This window comes from Lissotriton vulgaris, chromosome 7 (genome assembly GCF_964263255.1).
Source record: "Lissotriton vulgaris chromosome 7, aLisVul1.2, whole genome shotgun sequence".
NCBI lineage: Eukaryota > Metazoa > Chordata > Amphibia > Caudata > Salamandridae > Lissotriton > Lissotriton vulgaris.
Window position 1 is genome coordinate 488,995,513 of NC_141695.1, and position 26,522 is coordinate 489,022,034.

General features: G+C 39.9%; 1 protein-coding gene across 2 annotated transcripts in view; it reads left to right on the plus strand.

Moving 5' to 3' along the window:
• The window catches only part of LOC147701928 (myosin-1-like), a 253,534-nt gene that overhangs the window by 175,670 nt on the left and 51,342 nt on the right, over positions 1-26,522 (plus strand). For both annotated transcript variants that reach the window (XM_086930553.1, XM_086930554.1), the window contains 6 exons: positions 2,352-2,741; positions 3,954-4,080; positions 9,745-9,863; positions 19,831-20,027; positions 21,381-21,564; positions 22,630-22,795. In XM_086930553.1, coding sequence (XP_086786679.1) covers positions 2,352-2,741; positions 3,954-4,080; positions 9,745-9,863; positions 19,831-20,027; positions 21,381-21,564; positions 22,630-22,795 — 1,183 coding nt within the window. The remainder of the gene's footprint in view (positions 1-2,351; positions 2,742-3,953; positions 4,081-9,744; positions 9,864-19,830; positions 20,028-21,380; positions 21,565-22,629; positions 22,796-26,522) is intronic.

A 26,522-nucleotide genomic window follows, 5' to 3' on the forward strand; every position in this document is an offset into this window, starting at 1 on the left:
CAACACATGCAAAGTAAAACAATGCTAGAACATCATTTTCTTTTTCATTTTCAACCTCTGACCCAGGGAGTGGGGCGACGCTCCTCCGCTATTGTGGAGAAGGAATATAGCATGTTACTACGCAAGCTATTACATTGCGTGCTTTTACAACAACCATGTTGTTAGTATGCTATACCTTTACATCGCAAGTCATTAGAGCGACTTGCTGTAGGGTGCGCGCTGGACTTAGGAATATTATTATTTACTATTCCTTCTCCAGTTTGTGCAACAGCAGGGATGTTGTTGGATTTCATATCCAATACCTTAGCGCACCCTACAGCAAATCGTTCTAATGACTTGTGTTGTAAATGTATTTTATACTAACAACACGGTCATTGAAACAACCGCGTTGTAAAAGCACTGCAATGTTATGACGGCATGGGAAATACTGTTTCCCATGGAGAGGCTGCCGCTGTGAACAGGGTTTTGGGGGTAGAAATTGAACGGGGTTGTGCCCTGAAGCCCTAGATGGGGGACCATTTATGTCTGCATCCCTGTGAACAGACATCTGTAATTCACAGACATAATTCCTGCCCTTTCCCATTTGGCATAGGGCAGGAGTGAATGCAAGCATGTATGATTTGGTGCCTTGTCCTCAGTAATGGCAAGTGTTATATTGTTACTCTATGTTATGTATATTGTGCTGAGACCCGTGTTCATGCCAACTTCCCCCACTGTGACAACCCAGGCCTAGGCTTCGGGTCACTGGCCCCTTTTAGAAGTGGAGATGCTGTATTTGGTCCCTCACAAAGCTGAAACGAATATCCAAGTCAAGTGCAAAGGGAGAATTATGTGCTTATAGTAAAGGCTGTTATCTATTTTGGCATTAAAATAGGCCCTATCTTCATACCCTTAACATTAATGCTAAGAGCATGGCTTGGTTTACAAACAATGAATGTTAAAAACGTTACGGTAATGCTTGTCATTGATTTAGTTCCGCTCTTATTTCACATGCTTTGCTTAATCTTGCATTCACTAAGAGTGTGAGCTATTTGATCATGGTGTGCTTTTGTATTTTTTTATGTGCATCTTATTACTCTTGCATATTGCATACTTTGAGTCGTGCCAGGTGTTTATGATGGGCTTTGATCAAGAGCTCTGAAGCTGAAGGCATAGCAAAGTGCCTGTCAGTGGTTGGCCTCGCAGCAGAGCACTTAGAGCAATGGTCATGTATTCCAGTTGCAATGTAAATTTTGTGTAAATGTGGGTGAAGGGCGCCCACAGATATAAAAATGTTTACAAGGTAAAAGCAAAAGAAAATAAAGTGCTTAAATGTGAGTATTAGCAGTGCATTTTTGGGGGTGGTGAAGTGAGGGAGATGTGAGGACGTGCTTTCGGGGGAGAGTAAAAGGAGACTTCTGAAGAGGAAAGAAAGGAGGTTGAAGATGTGCAAATGGATATTATTTGCATAAAAAAGGGCATACATATCTAATGTAAAGCACACTTAACTGAACACAACTACTCCTTCCACAGTCCCAATAATATTCAATTCACAGATTCACAATTTGAGAATTGAAATATTCCAATGATAATTATTTAATTAATTTATAACAAATCATTGTTGTCACTCATTTACCTTAAATTGCCATCAACCATAGACAAAGCCATTCGTACTGACTGGTTTTAGGTGTATGTCAGTTGTTGTGTTATACATATGGATACAATAACATATAAGAAAGAAGTCAAAATACCGGTTGGGTGGCACACTAACGGAATCACAGAAATGTATTTGACTTGTTCCCTTTTAGAGAGTCCCATCTTTTTTCGTCCCACCTAAAGACCTTTCTGCACATATTTTTATGCGTCTGAATGCAGTTAGAAGCTGTAGGTATTTCCCAAAGCCTGATTTAGAGCATTTTCTAAACGTCATGCTGCATGCTGAGCAAGACATTGAGGAATCACACTTTAAAGGGCCTGAAGTTGTCGTCCAGTGCAATTTGCAATGAAGTTTTGAATATATTAAGGCTGTAAGATATGGGGCATTTTTGTATGTGTTTAATATTTCAAGACTATACGTTGCCACTGCTATATAAACCTTGCTTTACAACTTAATTTGTTTACTTTACAATGCTCATTTGCCAATCTTTTTCCATTTTGTTCTTGGGAGGAAGACCCACCCGCGAACCCATGTTTGTCTACTAAGCTTGCTCACTTTGCTCAATACATAGAAGTCATACCCAACTTTTACGCCCTACCACTTTCAAATGTCACCAGCCTTCACTGTGTAAAATGATTTGTTCTATATTCTAGATCTTTATTTGGCTGCCATTTGACTATGTTTGTGCTTAAAACACTTTCTTAACTTATACAAGGCTCATGTTGAGGAAATGGAGGAAATAATTGAAGCTGAGCGGACGACCCGTGCTAAAATAGAGAAGCAGAAAGTAGATCTCTCAAGAGAACTAGAAGATATCAGTGGACGGTTGGATGAAGCCGGAGGTGCAACAGCAGCTCAGATCGAGATGAACAAAAAGCGAGAATCTGAATTCCAAAAAATGCGCCGGGATATTGAAGAGTTGACTTTGCAAAATGAAGCATCATTAGCAACCATTCGTAAGAAGCATGCTGACAGCATCGCAGAACTTGGCCAGCAAATAGAAACTCTTCAGCGTGTCAAACAGAAACTTGAGAAAGAAAAGAGCGAATATAAAATGGAAATGGATGATCTCTCAAGTAGTATGGAATCAGCTAGCAAAGCAAAGGTAAGATTTGTGATGCCAAGCACTAATAACTGTGTTGCGTGTTGATTTAATGTGGTACAAAAAGGAAAAATCAATAGGCAATCCACTGACAAAATGTCCTCAACAGCTGTGTTGAATTATTTGTTTCTGTCATTAACAAGACAAAGGGCAAATCCCCTTCAATCTAAAGAATTTCTGCAGCCCTTGCTAACAACTGTGCAGCAGAGCAGTACCCTAATATTCAGTGGTTAGTTCTACACTAAAAACCTCTAAAGCAATTGCCCCAATTGCTAAATGAAAGTAGGAAATCACCTCACTGGGTTTTTTCAACATACATGCAGCTGCCGCCCGTGCAAGTAAGAGCGGTGGGGTCAAGTTGGGGGGATTTAACAGACAGCGGCGAGGGAAAATTTATTATTTTTTTAATTTCCCATCGTGGTCGTATGTCGAATCCCTTCCAACCCAGCCCCACCACCCCACTGCTCTTACCTGCACGGGCTGCAACTGTATACATGTTGGATATTACATACATGCTTTTCTCGTGTGTGGGTCTGTTTTCAGCATTTATGTGAACATTTTCTGAGTGTTTGGGAGAGCTTGACACGTCCACTTGCACCTTCAACCCAGGTTATAGAGCCTGATGAAGTGGTAGATTGGCACCAAAAAGAGGATCACCATGTGCTCCGTATATGGGTTGATTGTATACTACAGTTGTTAAGAGCCCCACACTGGTGTTGGGGTGACCCACAAGTGAAAATCCCAATAGTATGTATCCCACTTGCATTACTGTGGTACGTGAGTGGTGCTCCAATACCATGGCCCACAAATGGGCTTCTGGTCCTCTCTTGTTACGTGCCCAATTAGCGAGTAGTTGCATACTGTAAACACATTCGGCCCAACAATCAGCACTCATATACAAACAAATGAGAACTACTTATATAGCATGCCAAAGTGGTAGGCAACAAATAAACAGAATTCAGAAATTGTGTATGAGTTAGGAGACTTGGGGAGTAAAGGCACTCTGCACCTAGAGTCTAGGGTTCATTGATCACACATGCAGACCACACTCAACAAATGTCTTCTTTTAGAATCCCTGTTTTCCCTATTGTTAATAGAGTAGAACTAATATTTGCCAAACTGTGGATTCTTTGAGGGAAAAGACTCTGTGGTAAGGTGTAATGCACACATACTAAAGTGATGTCCCTTTATTTTGTTATTACTTTCTATTTGAAGATATATCTAGAAAAGATGGTACGGACACTAGAGGACCAGCTTGCTGAGGCGAAGATCCGAAATGATGAAAATCAACGACTTGTATCTGACTTAACCACGCAAAAAGCTCAGCTTCAGACTAAGACTGGTGAGCATGAAACGCAGTTAAACATTGCTTCATATCGTCAACTCATGTTTACTGAATTTTATATACGAGTCAATCGCCTCTGTTGATCCTATCAAAGCAATATGGAAATTACAAATATTGCAGATAGCTTCTGAATATTTGTAAAATGAACACAGGTGCATTAGATCTAACAGTTTCCACATCATTATGAAGAATGCAGACTGTAGTTCATTTGGAAGTAACATAATTATCAATCACTTACATCAACTCTAACTGTAAATCCAGTTCCTGTGCATTTGGAGGGATAGAATGTCTCTCAGGAGCCCCTTCACACATGGGATCTTCCAACGGCTAGAGGCCAGTCTGGAAGAATCACCCCTGCCCTAGAATTTACTTGCGCCTTCCTCTTTCTGTGCAAGTATAGACTGGGTACAATGAGACGGGTGGATGTAGGAAAGAGGCCCATCTTTGCAATGTCGGTCATATTCTTCTGCTCCACGCATGGAAAAGAAAGCTGAAAGAGAGAAAAGGCGGGACAGAGCCGCACCCTGCAGATAAAGGCGGGACAGAGCCGCACCCTGCATACCAACCATCGTCCGCCGGTTGGATTAAAATGGAATGAGACAAAAAATCAAAGTTGGCAAGAGGCCGAGGAGAAAAAGGCTGGCAGAGTGTCACACATTTCGGCCCCTTCTGTGATTGTATTCATTTACACAGTGTGTGGATAGATTTGCCTACCAGGCAATTGTCTCAGTGCTCCCGCCTGAATGGCACTTGCAGGTGTATCTAATAAACAAAGCAGGTGACTTCCTTCTACCACCTTGCTTCTGAATTGTCTGACTGCATGTATAATGTGATAGATGGCACGTCGATTGGCCCTTTATTCGATAAGGTCCAGAATTCTTCCTAGTTGAGCAGACCTAAAGTTGTCATGTCATATCTATATCCTGTGGCATGTTGCTGCTTATTTTGTTGTTGCTACAGTCTGACATTTTTTGTCACACAGATCCTCCATCCTGTTGCTTATTGCAATAATAGCGATTGTGGATTTTTGTAAATTCTGCTGTAAAGCAGAATGTGCGTCCTACGTGATGTAAATTATCTGCGATATATAGGCCTAGGTGTCTTCAACTGAGGTCGTGGTCATAGATGGCGGATGTCTGCAGAAACAAACAGGCTGCTGCTCTTGCTCACCCCATGGGTGCCACTCTTTGTAAATGCTTTCATGTGTTTCTCTGATAGGTTCATCTTCGCTTCCTCTTCTCCCTCAGCCATGGGATCATTCACAACACTTTGGGGAAAAGGAGCTAACAACATTGGTTGGGTTATGACCACTGTAGATGTTGTACTGCCCTGTGACAGTATTGTTTCAAAGGTCATATTACTGAGGCAAGCTGGCTTGGTGTGATTATCCTTATGGTTATTATAGGCACAGTGACTGAGGGTGAAAATTGTGCTGCGGCATGGTGAATTGACAGTGTTTATTCAGTGGTAGCAATACTTCCACTTGCTGTTTTTGCAGATTTTGTTTTAGGTCCCCTTTATAGGGAGTGATGATAGATTATTACTTGCAGAGCACTATCCTGTGCATTCCTTACATAGGGCCAGCTGTAGCGGGCATCAGGCGTTTCCCCGGAAGGCTGGAAGAGGAGGGACCTGTTTTGCCGCGCTGGGGGCCGGTTTTGTAACGGGGGCAGGTTGTACAATACCGGCCCTCAGTAACAAAAGCAGCAGCGCTTTACACTTGCACACCCTCTCCTCCCGGAGTGGCTGATCCGACAAAATTGCCAGAGTTGCTTTGGGTTCCCAGTCCAGCCCTGTCCTTAGATGTGTGTTTTGTAAAGACATAGCTTACGCATTGTTTACTTTTTGCCATAAGACAATCTTTAGTAAGTAATAGATATACTTTTACAAAATCATTATCATTGACCATGATTTTGGACTAGGGACAGTAGCAGCTCAGAAATCATGAATACGCTTAATATAGCATATTTAATACAACTGCCTTGAAACAGCAATAAAGTTATTTATTGCGTGTAGATTATTGAAAAAAGACTCAGTATTTATGCTACTTTACAATGTTTTGAATATTTAAATGTCGTGCTCGATGGGGGTGTGTGTGGCAGAGTTAAGAGGGTGGGGCATGATTTCTGAGTAGTGGTTAGACTGTACAGGGCAACACTATATGCTTCCTCAAGAATGCAGGCGACATTTGGTATTGGGCAGGCCGTGGTGCTGCCACAGAACTTGCTCTTCAAGTAGTAGCTATAGGTCTTTTGTTTTATTTATGCTGAGCAAACTTGAGGAACACCTCAAGCATCATTAAATTGCATTTGTACTTCAGAAATAGGTTTCTCCGAATTAACCCGCTCAAAATCATAATCATTCCCTCACACTCTGTAACACACTATTCTATTATATTGTTAAAAACATCTATTAAAAACAAATATGTAAAATGTATGTAAATATCGATTTGTTGCAACAATACCAATCTAATGTTGGCACCTGTTTTGGACACCAAATGCCACATTAAACATGCCTCCTCTTTTGCCATCTCCTTCTCAAGCACTTGTAGTCCCGCCTCACTGAATTTGTACTTTGTGATTGCCTCAGGAGCCAGGATGAATAATGCAATCAGAAACATTAGAAGAATGGCTTTTTTAAATTGTGAGTTATAATAGGTTCAAATTCTACAAAATGGAAGCCAGATGGTTAAAGTTGGAAGATGATTACCAGAAACAACGAGCTATTAGCATGCCTCAAACAAAACACCCTCTTTGCACAGGAAATTGAATTTTCCTCTTTTTAATGTCATTTCCTATTGTCAGGGTATTTTTGCTCATGTGCAGTTCTGATAGGTACAATTGCAAATGGTAAAATCATTTTGAAGGGATGAGAACAATACTCAAAATTGATTGATGTTTCCAGGTCCACAGCTGATTTTACTCGCCAATAACTGTAAAATTTGATGCAGTTTTATTACCCCTGATTCACTGAACAACATTTAATCAGGGCCTGGGTTTGGTGGCCCACAATTTTAAAAAGCTTTATGTCTTGAACCCTTAATCATAGTCAAGAAATTCCCACAGTGAATTGCTCAGGGAGTGCAGAGCTGTCTCGTAGTTTATGGTAAGGGTCTCAAATGTGTTTAGAACAGCAATATTGAAAGTAGTGTAATAAAAGCGCTGGACCACGGTGGAGGCAAACCTCCATATGAAACTAGTCAGGACTACCCAGTGCATTGGAATATTTGACTGGAAATAAGAGCTAAAATCTGCATAAGGAAACGCCCAGCATTTTGAGAAGTTGATACAATTGGAACATCTGCTAAAGAATGATGGATGCCGCATCCACCAATCATGCTGTTCCTCTACCCATTTCGCGGGGGTACTGAAGCGTTTCCATGGCAGAACCTTAGCTTGCTCTGTGAGTGGACACCATTGAACTGGTGACCATTTGCCACTGGGCTGCTCAGTCAGCGTGACTGCAACCCTCCCTCTTCAGGGCCAGGGGTGATGGAACAATGGCTCCTTTTTTCCTGCAGGGGTTCGTCATGCAAAGCATGGTGGACCCTGGCAAAAAAACTTGCAGTGGCCCCTATGCTCTTGGAGAAACCTCCTGGTGTTTAAGTGCTACCATGTTTTTTACTTTTTCATAAACCCCACCCCCACACCCACCTCTTTGGCTGTTTGCTTCTAAAAAAGGAAAACATATCATGGTGGCCCACCTGTCATTAGCAGTGATTAAAGTGCAGAAACATCAGATCTTGTTTCGTCACAGGTATCCCTGCCAGACATTCGAGGATCTGTAAATACATTGGTCAGCCCTTCAACAGAGCGGAAATGGCCAACTCTTGCCTGCCAGAGTCTAAACGGCAGCTAAGAATCTGCAGCTCACAACCTTAGAGTCCAGCTATTGCTCAGGAAAACAGGTTCAGGGCCACTGCAGTCAGGCAGGGTGGAAACCCACATGTGTGTCTCAGAAACATTTCTACCATCCAGCCAAGAGGCTAGTGAAGGACCTGTGCTCTACCAAGGAGAGTAAAGCAACATTGGTCCAATGGGAATGGGTTCACTAGCGATTGTCATTGATCTAAAGTAGCGCTGATCTGAGAACAGATTTAGAAATATGGGATAGGCTGGCATTGTTGTTTCCGCGAGGTCAGCAGCCATCATCCATTTTCCAACATGCACATTCAGTGTTTGAGCTGTTAGTGGTTACACTGCTCTTTAGAATGATACCAGTGTTTGAGATCACTGTGATAACAAAATGGAGCCTCCAGTACAAAAGAGATGGACTCTGGACTTATTTTATCTGGAGTCCCTGCATGATTCACTGTGGATGCTGCTCTTGCACTTCACAACTATGAATTACACTTCCACCAGTCAGGAGCTAGCAGTAAAGGGTTGAGGGAAGGTGCTGCAGAGAGCACATGTTGGATGCGAATTATCACTTTTCCACAGTCTCCAGGGGAATCAAGTATGTCACAGATGAGCCTTGATGTTTAGGGCACTCCTTGAAGAAGTGGTTTCTGGAACCATACCAAAAAGCAAAAATATAGGAAGGTTTGAAGGATATAGCGAAAATGTTGGAATACGAGAGCTGAATAAATTTGCCATGTACAGTTGTCCTATTGAAGTCATGCCTGCAGTGGCAGATGCTTCCAATACAAAGTGGTGGGACAGAGAAGGAGAAATAAATAAATAATATGCCAGGGTACAGCTCCTGCCATGAGTGAAGTTCTTGGGCTACACTGCATAGTCTCCAAGACTCCTTACCCAATCCAGATGCTGCTCTCATGCTTTTACCCAGCATGAGAGAAGTGCCGGGATTGACTTGAGGGGGCTGGTTTGACGCTCACTCATGGAAATGGAGCCTGTGCTACTTCTCCAGCTCGGCTGTGCAACACAGCAGGGTTGGTGAAATGTAAGTGTGCATGTCAGTTTAGTCATCCTAAGAAGGCCGGTCAAACCAACGTGCGCACTTACAGTGCCCAAATCTCCTACTCCTTGCTTCTGTCCCTAGAGGATAGCCCCACCCAGCTCTAGACCTGGGCTACTCTGTGGACTTGGCTCAGCCAGGGGCAAAATAAAATGATAATAAATTGTTTATTATCAGTTAATTTTGATCTCTGCTGGCTGTGAGCAGTGGGGTGACGCTCCTCCGCCATGACAGAGAAACCGCCGCTGATCCTGACCACATAAATTGCTCATCTGAAGCATGGGTTGTCCTTCTGAAGCAAACCTTTTTAGATTTCCAATTGCAACGTTTTCCATGTCTGCACTGGTAGAGAAAGGAGAGACACTATGAATGTATTCATTTTTGTGTAACTCAAAAACAATATCCACAAATATTGCAGTTGCTTTCCATCCCAGAATTAAGGAACATGGTCTTGAATTCAATGAAACACATTTAAATGAAGGCTAAAACAAGTGAGGTGGCGACAAAGCAGGAATCCAACTGCAAGTATCACATTCCCCCACCTAAATTCATGTTCAATCTGCAAATGTTATTTCTGATATACATTTGATTTTTCTTTCACATTATAGAAACTTTCACATTTTTTAACAACGATCCCTAAACACGAGTACTGTGTTTTCGGCTTTGGTTTATGCTTCAATGAGAAATTCTCTGTTTAGTCCATGCTTTTAGTCAATCACAATTTGCTTATTATGTGTTTTATAGGGGAAATATCTCATCTGCTGGAAGAGAAAGAGTCTTTAATATCTCTGCTGAGCAGAGGAAAATTAGCCTACACCCAACAGACTGAGGATCTAAAGAAGCAACTTGACGAAGAAACAAAGGTAATGCCAACATCATCATGTTAAAGAGCTACATCACCTCCAATGTGTATTTTATTTGCAAAGGATATTTTATCCGTATTCAATATTTCGCACTGCACTGCATTTGTTCTGCTACACAAGTACAATTCCAATTTAAATACATAAAGTCAATGGAAAGATGACATTAGAATTCAAAGGTCTTCTAATAAGTGGAAATAATGTGTCAAATGTACCTTTGTACATGTGTGTTGTGTTTCACTACATTATATTCATTAATTCATACAGGGATTCGAATATAATACAAGAGCATGTCTTCTTTCAGTCTCTTGTTTTCGTAACCTCAATAGGTACATAGTCTTGTTTTCTGGTGAATTATTAGGCTGGATTGGGGTAATTTGAATTTCACATCACAAGACAAAGGATGTAGCTTAAATGATGGTGTTAGATATTGCACAAAATAACAGTTTGATTGAGAAATCCGGGCCACCAGGTTGTGTGATTGTTTCATTTAAGGGCACACTTTACGTGTTGAAATCCTGTGATACACTCAATAGAAGGCTGTTAAATGCGGAAAAGGGGTGAAGCTGGATAAAAATTGGTCAAAATTGTATAATTTCAGATAATGCGAAATTCTGACATTTTGGGAATTTCACCCGAACAATTGAAATTTCACCCAGTAAAATGTATAAAGCAATCGAAACAAATATAACACCTGTTCTCTTTAGACTTTATACTTCAACCCTCCTTATCACCTCATTGACTCAACTTTCACATTGCTCCCAGGTCATGCTATGTTTAATTCACAAATGCCTCATTATTTTATTTTCATATAGGCATTTTTAGGTTGAACACTGTGATGGCTGTGCATGCTCAGTCTCGCTTGCGAGATCTAATGAGATTGAGGGAGATTCACTGGGGGCTTTAAGCCCCGCCCCTCTTTCCCATTGGCAGGCGTCACCGTTCATGCTAAACGGTGGCCGGACATTAGGAAAGAGCTGGTGGTGACGTACAGTTTTCTCTCTTTCTGCTGTCCCACTTGGACGGACTGACCTGCTTTCCTTCTGCTGCAAAAGGTTTTTTATCTTTATGGGGGTCAAACAGATGGCCCCATAAAGATAATAATAAACATTTTGCAGCTGAAAGAAAGCAGGCGAGGCTGTCCAAGTAGGACAGCAGAAAAACAGAAAAGTATGTGTCATGGCGAGATCGCAGCACCTGCGCTTTACTTTTAATGTTCTAAGTAAAGTGCGGGTGCCGCGATTATACCAAATGTAAAGAAATAGAAAAAAACATCTATTTCTTTACTTTTGGTATAATCGCGGCACCCGCGCTTTACTTGTAACATTAAAAGTAAAGCGCGGGTGCCGCGATTATACCAAAAGTAAAGAAATAGAAAAAAACATCTATTTCTTTACTTTTGGTATAATCGCGGCACCCGCGCTTTACTTTTAATGTTAGAAGTAAAGCACAGGTGCTGCCGCTGCCTAGCGAGCGCTTGTTTACGACACAGCCTTAATGGCACTTCAATTTAAAAACTGTTTAACTGCACCACCTACTTACCAAGGCATCGAAATCCTTATTCTCCTGAGTAGTGTAGAGAGATGGGAAAGGTCGCAGGACTGAGTCACGTTTGTAGCTCTGTAAGGCAGAGCCAAAGAAGCTACATCGCAGACCAGCATCCAGAATATCTCTTGCAAGGATTTCCAACAGTTTCTCATGAACAACACTTGCGTGGTTTGAGGGCTGCATTCCCTACCTGTTGAGAGTCATATATTTCAGTTCACTTAGAAAAAGAATACAAAATAATCAGCCAAAAGGGAACCTATGTCAAAACCGAAGCGCTGGATTCACCCTATCACTTGGCACTAGGATTAAACCTGCAATGAAATGTCAGCCTTTCTCATAGGTACAGCAGCAAACACAATCCTAGTGTAAAAATGAAAATAAAGGAGTGTTCCTGCAAAGGACATGGAGAACGCAAATGAGAGGGGGTGTGCAATTTGCATACTAATGTGAAGTGAAACGATTTGGAAACTTAACATCAGAGGCTAAATATTAACATTATACACAACTCTACTGTAATGGAGAAGACTGATTGAAGCCCGTTAAGCTTACTGAGAATTCATAGTCCTTTGAATTTAAATGGAAAGTTATGATTTGGTCAGCACGTTTTCGCCAGAAGACACTCGTGACTTTAATATGGCTGGAATGTGTGTAAGGGCGAGACTATAAATGTTTTCTGGGAGTAGACACAGAAAGGGGCTGTGGGAGACCACTGGGCCAAACAGGTGGAGCTGTCAGACTGGAAAAGGGGAAATCTTTGGAAAGCAAGATAGAGTCAGTGAGGTGTAAATGCACATTATAATCTATTTACAAAATTTGTTGTATGCAGGAGGGGAGGAAGGATTAGGGGCAGGCTGAGGGTTGTCATTGTTAAATGGAACATTGGAGCATTCTTTGTGACCGGATGGCGCTTTCCCTCACACTCAAGACCTTTTCCACCAAATTGTCCCCAGCGTCAGTGACCATGTACCCTTTACCTACTTTAAGACGATAGCTACATATTTAGCGCTACATTGTGCCATACAGATAACCTACATTGACTATATTCCAATTGCAAGCACGCATTTACCTGTGTATAAACATTTCTCCTGAAATGTTTGCCCTACCCTCCTAAATCTGCCTGCATCCCCAATCACTCTTAGACGCCATGTCCAATGTCAAGAGTGTGCTTTTAGTTAGTTGGGGGCTTCTCTCTGGTACGTAACGTTTCTACACTTTAAGTGTTCTCTGTGGGCGAAGTTGATTTCAATTAAATACCTTATGTATTGTGGGGAAAGTTCCCCCCTCATAAGGGTATTTTAAGAAGCAAAGCGCTGTTTTGCGCGTGCTTTTGAAGAGCAAAGTGTTTAAGTGAGGCGACATTTGGCAAATAAGAAGGCATAGGAGTGGGTCTATGGTGAACAGCTGCAGGTTAGAAACTTATCCTTCTAGAAGTTTTAATGTCAGGTGGCAAAGAGCTGTTTTAACTGCACGCAATTTCTCACGAAAGTATTAAAGGTTTTAGGGCGAGAGGATGCGTGAAATGTTCAAAGCGAGAATGTAATTTCAGAAGAGCATGGCAACGCACAGAGTAACTGCAGGCGGCACTCTGCTGTAAGGGATGTGCTGATGTGTCCAGGCACCGTTCCCTGGCACTGTACGGGGGCGGCGGCAGCTTTGGGTAGTAAATACCCCATTGGGCTGTATATGTTTCGCCCGCCCCACCCCTTCCTGTGCATCCCCGGTGTGCCTGAATGAATGATTGATTAATTGTATGAAATGGAGTTTGTGCGGTCTCTGGAGGCACAGCTGATCTCCTCCTACCCAGGAACACATCTTACCCATTTGCATAGTATCACAGGGTTGCGATCATCAAATTTAAACCTTAGGATTGAAACTCCAGTCTGTTAAAGGGTAATGTTAAGGTGCAGCGCGAGAGTCCAGGCATGTTTTATATTGTCATTCAAAGATTGGCTCTTGACTCTCTGCCCAGGGCGAGTAAGGTGAACCCCCCCCTTAAAAAGTAAGCACATCTGTCATTGATAGAACACAGATGCGTGTTTTTCGTGTAACAAGTTTAACTACAGAAAGTAATGCTTGGCCTTAACCTGGAACTATAAATCTGCTCACTGTAATACGTTACGATCTGTGCCCTTTGGTTTATGGATCTAATAATGCACGGAGGTGAGTGTACGTGGGCAGTCTATAAGGGGAATCTACCCCCCACCACCTCCATCCTCTTCGCTGGAATGGCCCTGCCCCCTGCCAGATGTGATTACTGTTGTCTGAAGCTGCTTACACTTCTGCTAATGGTACCACTCTTTCTTGTTTTGAATACCAATAAAATGCGTACTGTAGATATATATATATATATATATATATATATATATATATATATATATATATTATTCCAAAATGACCCGTTTGCACGAAGTCCGCGGCCCGTGGACAGATGGCGAGATAAAGCCGAGCAGGTCTCTCGGCCATTAGTTACTCCACAGCAGTTTTCCTCAAAGAAAATACTCGCGCTCAGGATATACCACAGTTTATTATGAAAAGGTACCTTTGCATATTAAACTGTGGTATATCCTGAGCGCGAGTATTTTCTTTGAGGAAAACTGCTGTAGAATATATATATATATATATATATATATATATATATACATACATACATATATATTGCAGCAACTCCTCTGCCAGCCGGCGTTTGCGATACGGCAAGAAACAGGAGCACGGACCGCAATTCAGTGCACAAAATCAGTTTATTAGATTGTGCTCAGTCAGCCATCACGCGTTTCAGCACCAAAGTGCCTTGATCACATGACATGTGCATACATCACATGACTGATTTTAAACAAATTTTTTCTTTTGTAATCACACCCATTAAAGTGATAGTGCATATATAAGTTACGTGAGCTTGCATGAACATTTTTACATTTTGCAACATTTGTTTTTTGTAGTTTGTTTTTCTCTTTGACAAGAGTATTTTTTCAAAATCGTGATATAAATACCATAACTAGTTTTTCTTAATGCAGTTAAATCCATGTAAATGGTATTACATCCTTATTATATAAAGGGCTCTGTGCGATATAATAATCTTTCAGTATATATATTTGTACAGATGTAAACAATAGATATACACTAAATATATAAAAACACATCAATACGTTAATATAAAATTGGATTTGGGGACTAAATATGTCAATAAATAGATATTCATATTTTTCCTTAAAAAATAATTTAAAAATAATATGCTTTTCAAAGTACATCTATTTACATTTACTTGACCTAATTTAAATCCTGACTGCATATAACTTGAATATTTGGTTTCTACCATACTCTTAGTCTGATGTTCATGAAAAAGGTATTTTCCATTTTTTGAGAGCAAATGAAATCTCTGGGCTCTGTAAAGTGCAATGTGTGAAAACCTTTCTTTTTGTGAATGTGATTAAAATACCATAAAATATCCCATAAAAGATGGTTGCCCTTACTACCCCACCTAAAAACATGTTTTCAGAATGCTCTTTTACTATTATCATGCATATTTTAAATAGGTTTGTTGCTTTGATGCCTGATCTCTATAAGGTTTGAAACTCCGACCCACAACTGACCTTAAAGGATTCATTAGTTCTGAAGTCTTTTTCTATTTACATATTATAGACAAGTATATAGGTCTTCAGTGATATTAAGGCCATTTGGAGGTTTTGAATCAAGTTCCAATATGTATCTTGTTTCAAGGTTTCTCAGAGCACCTTCCCTGTCACCTCCTCTTTTATTGAAGGGTATACTGTCTATGATATAGTATTTCAAGAGCTTAGAATCTGCTTAGTGAGCTTGGTTAATATATACATATATATATGTGTGTGTATGTGTGTATTTTCAGTAAACGAATTTCCCTCGTTAGGCGGTGCTGTCCTTACTGGCAGGAGTGGCTTGTGGGGAGGGAGAAATCTGTGTGTGAGGCGTGTTGGTTGTTCATTCTGGTGAGTTGGGGATAATTTCAGTATTTGAATCAGTCACATTTTTTTCGCCTCTTTCTTACTCTATGTTCACTCCTCCCTTCCTTTCTCCATCCTTTCCCTCTTTCTTGGACATCTCGCTTCACATCACGCTTACTAGATAACTTTTGTTACTTCAGTGTTTTCTTCTCGTTTTGTTTTATGCCCTGCTTGCTCCTCCCTACTTTTTGTGTTTTGCCTTCTCTCGCCCATGCTCTCTTCCCTAGTTTCTTTAGTGCAGTCTTTCTATAACTGTCTCTCTTTCCTATCATTACTTTTAAGTTCCTTTCTCTTTTTTCCGCTGTTGTTTTTTTTCATTTATTTTTTGTTTAATCCTACCTTTTTCTACGCAACTTTTTAATAATTGAAATAAGTAAACTTCCTTTGATATCGTAACATTTTGACAGTGTTTACAAATCTGCACCAGATCCATGGACTATAAAAAACATTCTTCAAAAACGATGTGTGCATTGTGTCTTCTGTGATTTTTTTTACTCTGCTCCACACGTATGCAATTCACTAAAATGTGCGGTAGTGGACAGATCACTACGTTTCCTTGTGCCTCATGTACACTACCTGTGTAAAATAGATGCGGTTCGAAGCAGTCCTACGCCACTGTTAAGTGCCATATCAATTAACTGTTGGACAGGACTTGTTTATTTGGGTATTTCTTTTTTAGTTTAAAAGTTACTTGGGAATTACTTTACCGTACAAGCACTTCACGTTTAAATGGTACTCTCCGAAGACCGAAGTTGGGATAGAGTGTATTTATTAGGCGCAAGAGGTACGTTTTTTCTGCTCTGGTTTGTGTCTCTGTGTAGCAGAGTTATGTGTACAGCGTTGACAAGCTCAGTGGTAGGTTACATGAAAAGTGCATTAATCTGCAGAGCTGCCAGTGTTTTGTTCCCAGGTGTTCATTCCCTCAGTGGCCTCAACTTAGAGACTGTGACCAGGTAATAATATATGACAGGGTGATTTCAATAACATAGTGTGACATCACCTAACCTAAAGTGAGGTTATATCATGAAATAAATAACACAGCATCATACCACTACACGAAACATCATTCAACTGCACATAATTACACTCTACTCAATACCACATAAATACAACCCACATGAACCACTGTCACATAGCAACAATCCACGTAGATACTCCAGTCTATGCCACACAATTCCAATCAGCATAATTCTACTCAATGTTACAGTTTCACCCCACACAATTGAACTCCACACCTTTCCATTTCACACCACATAATTGGACACCAAACCACATCATTCAACTCAACAATGTTATCCACCTACCATTGGATAACATGGCAAAGAACTGCTAAGGTGCAGGTGTTAGCTTTTGGAGATAGCGATGTAAGCAACTGTTTCCAGTCGCTAACATCTTGGCACGCCCACTTTGCATGTCATTAGTGATAAATATCACTGACATGCAAAGCGGGGCCCAAGATGGTCGCTATCTCCTACTAGCTGTCGCTAATTGGTGTTAGCGACAGCTAGGGAATAGGGACATAATTTTATCTCCGCTTTCTTGGCTTTTAAAGCCAAAAAAGCGGAGATAAACCCCCTTGATAACATGCTCCATTGTCATTTACAAGGCCAATAGCTCTTTTTTTATGTTTGAAAGCTTTATTGAAATAAAATTGTCAATACAGTAAGGTGACATCAGCAGAACAAAAGGAGAAAGGGGCATTCATGGGAGAAATAGATCAAAGTCAGCTGGTGGCACAATGAAAAAGCAAAGCATTTAAAAAATTTAAGGGGGGGGGGGAGGGGAATTAGAAACAACAAGGCCAATAGCTCTAACTCCCACCAATGCGAGACCTTTGCATTGCAAATGCGTGTTCCAATATACAACAAATGTAAATATTTCAGAGCAAAATAAAATATTATCCACAAAACGTGAAGGAGAAAAATATTGTTTGTTTCTATGTGTAAATAGTTTTACTTTAGTTGCGTGCATGACAGCTTCATTTTACTAATAAGACAGCACAGCAGACTAATACAGACCCTACAGAAATCTATGTTTTAACCCTCAAGGCACAGGTTATGATTCTGGCTAGGTCGCTCAAACTGTGACCATTATAGGTTAATTTAAATGAGTATTGTTGAGTTTATTATTGAGAGTTTTATAGAATATACTAGCTCCTCATACTGCTTGGTAGTGCAATGAGACGTCAGTGAAACAATAGTACACAAGCAAACAGTTACAAATAGTAATCCGGTTTTCTCTGCCTATTCTTCACCAGTTCGATCTTGCTACATGCTGTTTGCTTTACTTGATTCAAATATGGGCCAAGGTAGTGTTCCTCACATACACCTTGCTTCATCCTTTAACATTAGTAATCACTCACAGCAGAAAAGGGATGTTAAAGATCCCTCAACACACTGCACCGTTACGCATGTGCCAGAGGTATTTCAGGAGACTGGTCATAACAAAATCAAAAGATAAGTGCGAGTGAAAAACATTCTACAAAAAATGATTGATTATCGAATACCTAATCCAGTGAAGGCCATAACATCCGACAGTAAATTCATTGCATGGGGCATTTGTAATTCCTGGTTCGGGGGAAAATGAAAAGGAATGCAGGAATTTCACATTCTTAAAAATCCTTCCAATCTCCCCAGACATTTCACTATCTAAAAGCTGATGAAATTAGTATATGCAAATGGGACTAAACATTGGACATTATTATGGGAGTTTCAAGTGGAATTCCTAGGGCTCAGACTTCGAATCCTGCAGTAGTCCTCTATCCCAAATGTACTAATGCTGCAACTATCAGTTATTTCGGCTGCAGGAATATCAATGGAATGCTACAGATAAACCTCTGTTGAGAACCTTATTGGCTGAACCACCCAGGACTTTGACATAATTAATCCAAACACTAAGTGGCGGGATCTTACCTACAGGCTTCGAGGCTGAGTTGAATGATTGACTATCTTTGTTTGTCCCCGAGTCTCAATACACAAGGAATATTTATTTAATGTATAAAGCACCCAAACCACCCCAAATTGTATCTCTGCACTAAGAATAAGTTTGTTAACAAATGCTCATTACATTACATGCAGGGCTTCCTTCAACCGGAAGCCAACTCGATTTCTGGAGGGAAAGGACAATGTGCTCAGAATGTCCATCTTCTGAGATAAGGCAGACAGATGTGACAAATATATTCATGGGATCTTTGAGTACGGCAAGCTGTGTTTTGGAAACAGGAGATTGAATAGTGTTTCTGATATCTAATGTGGAAAGGACCAAGACTTGTGTCACTTTTTTTTAGGTCGGAACAGTTAGGTTTGAATCCCTTGAGTAGTCTTTGCGTTCTTTGATTTGGTATTGATGTGTCCGTTAAAATTGATTCTGTTGTCAAGAATAAATTCAAGTGAATTGACACTCTCAATTCAAGTTAAGAGAATTGTCCAGGTTATTAGCGGAAACCAGTCATTTCTCCACTAAAATAGAGGAAGTGTAATATTAGAATAGTAGCACTTTTTAGGATTAAATTTGAGGTGCTGAGTAATTATCTAGTACTGAATTTTGCTTAAAGTATAACTAAGTATTTTCAGCATATTAACAATGTAATGCATCAGATTCTTATGTTATGGCACTTAAGAAGTATAGATTGAAGACATCGTGGTGTAAGACAAAACCTTATGGGGCACTTTTGGAGTTAGCAACTCGTTTTGACAAGGGGCTACCAAGTTTGATCAATTGTGATTCGTTTTCATTGCATTCAGAGCACGCGGTCTAGCTTGTAAATTTGTATATCATGTTTGAAAATATCAAACGTGCCTAGACATTGAGCAAGAAGCAAACAAGACTCACTATTGTCAAAGAGATGTAGAGCATCATCAATGACTTGCAGAAAGCAGACTCTGTTCTGCAGCCTGTTCTGAATTAGGAATTAAATAAATAAACCATTATATGTATGACCCCATCCGACCGACTCACAGTTTTGGGTTCGTAGGTAAGTGTGTGTAGAAATGCAGGAATAGACACAAAAGTCAGAAGTAAGGCACCCTAAGAAATCATTGTCTATTGGACGTCCCCAACATTAGGAAAACCCATGATTTTTTAAATTTTTTCCTGCCATCTCCTGATGGTGGCATTCCAAACAATCATTTAATAGAGGCTGTTAATGTCGGAGGTCACCATGCTGGGTGACTGATATTGTTGATGTTAAAGGTACAGACATTCTTCACCCTTGTGAATATTAGCAATAAACTTTTGTGCACTGAAAACATTTAAGTGGACTAAACGACTATTGCGAGCACAATAACACAAAACCAAAAAAGAATAAACAACTGCACTGGAAAAATATCTGAAATATCACACCTTCTCAGTAAACAGAGTACACCTTTTCCACCTCCAATTGCGCATTGCTCCGTAGCTCCATCATTCGCCGTATAAAATTATATTCAATCTCTTTCTCATTTGCATAGGCTAAGAATGCTCTTGCGCATGCACTGCAGTGTGCCCGTCATGAGTGTGAACTACTACGAGAGCAGTATGAAGAAGAGCTGGAAGCCAAGTCTGAGCTCCAACGGGCTATGTCCAAGGCCAATTGTGAAGTTGGGCAGTGGAGATCCAAATATGAGACTGATGCTATCCAGCGCATGGACGAACTTGAGGAAGCAAAGTAGGTGACATATTTAAGTACAAACAAGTCTGAGGCTCCACCCTCCCTCATTTCTGACTGTCCTTTGGGCAAGTGTCTAAAACTGCATCTACCATAGAAACTACACATTTTATTTTATGGGTATTCATTTCTAAAGCATAACACACCCTAAGGTATGTTGTGTTCGTGCACCCAAAATCCTTAAGATGTGGTTCGTTAGTATTTAATTTGGATAACTGTGAATATTTCAATAAATCTTTGTAAGCATTTATATTCAGGAGTTTTTCAATATGTTTGTAAAACATTCGACTGTCTGTGGATAGAACATGGGTCATGCTAACCTTAGTGATACCGTTTTTGGCACCCTAAAGGAACAATCTGAATTAAGTGTCTTTGGGATATGGCGTTGTACATAATGTCTAGAGCTCTCTATCATCAGTATCTATGCATCTTGGTGTGTGTGAATGTTGAGAGGCAGATGAGCACATATACCAGATAATAAAGTCTGTGTAAGTATTAGCATTGAAGTCTTGAGCATACTCAGCTCTTCAATATGGTTACTCAAATGCTTAATGCTTAACCAATATATTCATGTTTCTAAGCAGTCTCTTGATTGTGATTTTATTGACTATCACTCTGTAAAATTATGCATTTCGTGCTCAATCCCGTTTCTACTGCTTTGAGTTTTAACTTCCATATGTATTCTACTTTCCTCGGTCTATTTTTAGAAAACCTTAGCCTGGGCACTCCAAGACATATTGTCTGTACTGGATGATTTTAAGTCATATTTGCATCCACTGACAAAAAAAAAACATGGTTTAAAAGAAAGATGTCACCAGCATAAAAAATGTAAAATCTTATTATAATTTACTCTTTATAATATCCAATATATGGCCTATAAGCAGTTATGTCGCATGAGCTGTCAAGGCCCAGGAGAAGTCATGAATAAGGTCTATTTTAAATGTATTTCAATATTTATGAAGGGTATCATACTACCAGAAAAAACATTCTCAGATACTGTATTAAATATAATGGTAATCCCACTTACAAATCAGCAGCCCTGGCTCATTTCACACCACAATGATATTAAATGTGTGTTTTTGCAGGGGTAAATGGGAGTAAAGAAGAGGTAAATAATGGCTGAGTAAGAAATCTAAGATTCAGGCCTCACTGGAGGTTAAACATTTGGGGCATAAAACACTGAAAAATCTAGGTGACTTTGGTATGGGCACTAGTTAAATTAATGACACTTACTTTAATGATGCCATTATACTGCCAGATCATGAAAGGTTACATTCAACCATATTTACTTCTTGTAATTAATGCTATGAACCAGAAGAACAACATTTATAAACAGTGCCATGTAACTCACAGGAAAAAAATTGCTCAGCGCCTCCAAGAAGCTGAAGAGCAAGTGGAAGCGGCAAACTCGAAGTGTTCATCCCTTGAAAAAACAAAACAACGATTACAAGGCGAAGTGGAGGACTTGATGCATGATCTTGAACGAGCCAATGCAGCGGCAGCCATCCTGGATAAGAAGCAGAGGACATTCGACAAGGTATGGAAAAAGAGACCTTCAGAGTTCCTTAAACATGTAGGGGCATATTACCAAGCAATAGCGATAATTATCGCTATTGCTTGGTTAGAGACAAAATTTTACCGCAGAGCTGCGGCGATTTTTACCGCAAATAAACCTTGGTATTACCAAGGTTTATCGCAAATGCGATAAAAATCGTCGCAATGCATGTCAGCGATATTCATGCATTACCGAGCTAATACTCTTAGCCATGTTATCCACCTCCCATTGGATAACATGGCTAAGAACTGCTCAGGGCAGGTGTTAGCTTTTGGAGATATTCGCGCTTAGCGCGAATATCTCCAAAAGTTGGTAATAGGAGATAGCGATGTTAGCGACTGTTTTCAGTTGCTAACATCTTGGCACGCCCACTTTGCATGTCATTAGTGATAAATATCACTGACATGCAAAGTGGGGCCCAAGATGGTCGCTATCTCCTACTAGCTGTCGCTAACTGGTGTTAGCGACAGCTAGGTAATAGGGAGATAATTTTATCTCCGCTTTCTTGGCTTTTAAAGCCAAAAAAGCAGAGATAAACCCCCTTGATAATATGCCCCGTCGTTTTTTCCTTGGAAACATACAGGACATGGGGGTTTTGGAAGAATAAATTACCAGTAAACAAGAGATGTGTGTGTTTTTTGACTGATAATCTTAGATCTTCTACTGCACATGTGAGGAATTCAGAAACACATTTTAAGGATTCAAATCACTTTCTAAAGAGGGTCTGCATGCAAAGTAGCATTTTGTGAAATTATTTTGAAAAAACACATTTTTATAATTGGGTGCATTGGTGATGCTTCATGAATGCCTAAGAACATCCCTATGACATGCATGATGTAAATCTGTAGCTGTCCAATTTAAATATCTGGAAAAGTGGCATTAGTTAAATACCAATATGCACTGCAAATAGCCATCAGACAATTGCTTACTAATCTGTTACTGTGCTTATCATCTATCTGCAAGAATGCAGAATGTGTGAAATTAATGCTTGTACATTTCAATATCTAAATAAATTCTTGTTTTTCCTTTTCCAAATCCCATTTAAAGCTTGTGGCGGAATGGAAGCAGAAGTATGAAGAGAGCCAAGCAGAGCTAGAGGCCTCTCACAAAGAATCTCGCTCAATGAGCACAGAGCTTTTCAAGCTAAAAAATTCTTATGAAGAAGCACTAGACCATCTGGAAACAGTAAAACGTGAAAACAAAAATTTACAGCGTAAGGACCTTTTCATATAAGTAAAGACTTGCAATTAATGAAAAAAGAGGAAAAATCATACGAGTGAATGTCTTCAACTGAGAGTATTGATTTCCCCAAAAATTGCTACTACAAATTATGTTTTTGCAGTAACAATTTTGAAACCACACAATTCTCTAGTACATCTCCTTTTAAATATCAAATATTTTCCAAAAATTAAGAAGCCTATCTTGATACATTTTCTAAGATTTATAAAATACTGGCCAGGGACCCATTCCAAATCTTCCCTTGAAACACACACATTTCAAAACGAATTTACAAGTAGATTTATAATGTAGTCTAACATTAGCACAATTCTCTCTGAGTCTATCCTTGCATTGTGTTACCAGCGAAATCCTAATACCCTGCTCAAGAACATCACTAAATAGTGGTAGAGTGCTGCAATCAGTGCTTAATTTGAGCCAGTGGTTTCTGGTGCTCAGTACTGGCACTTACTTGTCAGCATCTGCTCTTGTGATAGCCCAGAACATGGTGGTACTATCTGTCCATTTTTGAGATGAGCACAACAAAAGTGTTTAATTCATCAATACCCATTAATAGGAATAATACCTGCCGCTCATGTCATTATTCTAGCTTTGGGTGGCCTGGAAAAGTCTGAATTGTCACACTAGTAGGAGTGTGATGATGGGTAGATGTGTTTGTACTGTCATTGGCAGAACTTGGAGGGGTAATGGGTGATGTGGGCTGCAGTGCCCTCCTGAGAAGGGCCCTTGCACTTACTTTTATTTTACAAATTAAGGACTAGTATACCTGAGGAAACAATGCTGACATTCACAGCCACCTCTTCAACATACAAAGGTATAGGTCTAGCGTTTCAATTGGTTGAGTTGGGCTACCAGCCTTTCGCAATCAAAAACTTCTTACTAATCTCAGTTTCCTAATTATTCTGACTCCATGAGGACTCAACATGTTACACATGTCTTATTGTTTTCTGCTTTATTAAATACCACAATGGAGTTAAAGCTCATTTGGTAGGAAATAATGTCTCAATATTTTAGAAAGCCCAATTGCTTTATCACACTGCGGCTTATAATTGTCAAGAAAGCAACATGGTGTAGAACTCATTTTTGTCAATTTAGTAAACTATTTTTTTATTTACTTTATCCCAAATGTATTACATTGTGCTTGATATCTGATTGGAGAAATGAGATTCAGAATAATAATAATATAAATTCAGCTTATTCTGTTCAGAAACAGAGCATAGCTGAAAACTTAATTTGCATATAGGTAATAAAGCATAATTAGTTGCTATCAATATACAGCACATTACTGTCACCATACATTGAAAAAATGAATACATTTCACATATTCCAAATTATACCTGACTTAAATATGGCTGCGTTCGATTGGGTTCTGTTGACATTTCAGAGACACTAAATGGGCATATAGCATTCAGGGCCTCATTACGATGGCTTTCGGAAACTAAACTGCCCGGCTCCTTGTCGGATTCGGCTCCTACCACCTCGCGGTCGGCAGTTCCACACAATCGATTACCATTGTGAAGGACTCCCATTGACTTCAAAGGGAGCCTGTGTCCTGAGCGACAACACAGGCTCCTATGGGGAAAAGGGGCACCTGAGGAAAACCTTGCACCTTGTCGTGTGCACCCATGGTACCTGCCACACTGTGCATAGTTTTAAATGGAGTTCCTATGGGTACCCCCACAGCCCCCAAACAGAGGCCTCAGGATGAAGTAGGGCCTGCTAGGGGCCCCCAAAATCAGTTTCCGACAGCCTTTTCATGTCGGACAGACCGAGTCAGAAAGGCTATCAGAATCCAACATCGTAATCGGTCGATCAGAAATGCTGTCCATAGAGCTGTACGAATTGGCTCCGACCAACTTGGATTCTCCGATTGTCAGTCAGAACTGATTCGAAATGACCAAACGGTTCCCCTTCCGACCATGAGCATCATAATCGGTCAGTCGGAATTTTTTATGAACGAGTTGTGTAGATGGGTTCCAACATGGTCTAAGGGAATCCGACTGTCAGTCGGATGCTTTCTGACTCACATCATAATCAGCCCCTTAATTTCTACACAGCTAAATGAGATGTCCTGATGTTTTCTGCTTAGTTCTTGACATTTGTCTGTTGATTGACTGGTGTAATGAATGTTTAGGCGCTAGCCCTAACATCACATATCTTTACGATTCTGCTCTACCTTGCCAGTACTAAATGAGGTAAAAGCACAAAAAATTGTTTAACTCACTCACAGATAAATAATGACAGGGGCTAACTAAAGTCATAAACTATTTTTAAAAAACATGATAAAATAGACACTTGAGCTCTGAAGATAGTTTGCTGAAATGTCACTAAATTATTGAAGTAGACACCATAGAATTATATGAATTTACTGAGACAACCAGATCACATTTATGAAAGACATAAAATTAGAGACTGCCTTTTCAGAAAAACATACAGGAACCGATTTATAAAAATGGTGTGATATCTTTATCATTTCTTAAGTTATAACTCACCTTGCATAAACTCAGGCACGGCAATGAGATGTAACTTAAACACAATATATGTATTTGCAAAGCGCACGATTACCCGTAGGTGTCTTGGTGCTGAATAACAGATGTTTTTTGTTACCAAACTCAATGGTACTCATTTTATCAACCTCAGATGGATGAAAGGCTGAGTAGACCCGCTGGGATTTGAACCTGTGACCATGAGGTCGAGCACAGGCCCCTGTAGTGGCTGTTCTAGTACACTGAGCCACCAGACGCCGCTTAAGAATGTCAATTTATGTTATTGACAGTAGATGAACAGTTTATTAGTAACCCAAACTAGTAAACATAACCATCAGACCCGAAAATATATTTAAACACATATCTTCATACCCCACACCTACTCTGTGAAAATTGAGTTGCCAGTAACTCTTCACAGTCACCCATACTTATTCATGCAATTTGCAGTTATAATTTATGACTTAGTCAGGTTACCTGATAAATGCTGCAATTGATTTGCAAATTTAGAAGCTTGCATGGTTCTCCAAATTGTGAACTAACACTGACTCCTCTCTCTATTACATGCCTATCTCATCCGGCACCTATCATAAATAGTGGGTGTGTGCATCTGAAGAGACAACTTCTATTGTCATGCCTCATGTGTACCTTGCAGGGCATCTTCAATAAAGTGTAGTTGTATATCCTATGCAGATATGCAATGAATAAGTATGTATCAGGTAAATGCAACTGTAAGTATGAATTCTTAGAAAGATGAGAGATGTATATTGGGCTTGAGTGGGGTCACAGATGGTGGCATTGATTGTAAAATGTATGTTCCACAACCTGCATGCCATGTATAATATACATGTTGTTGATTTGTCCATGAGTATTTGATAAACAACTATTTCAAGTTGTATGGTTTTACAGTTGTGCAACTGGTGCCTACGTTTTCAATACATCCTTTTAGAGATATTTTAAACAATTGTACAGAACTTTATGAATTGAAGAAAACAGAACATGGAGGAAGTATGGGGCCTTTTCAGAATTATAGACTCAAAAATTTGGATTCCTCCTTCATAAATTCGCCTAACAAGTTTTAAGATAATAACAGTGATTCCAAAACTGAAAACCCACACATATGCTTAACATACAGTTCTTCGAATGAGACTGAGGAAGCAACACACCTGGCACAAAGCTGTCCCATAACAACAAAGAAAATACGTTTCGTTTTGCAAAAAT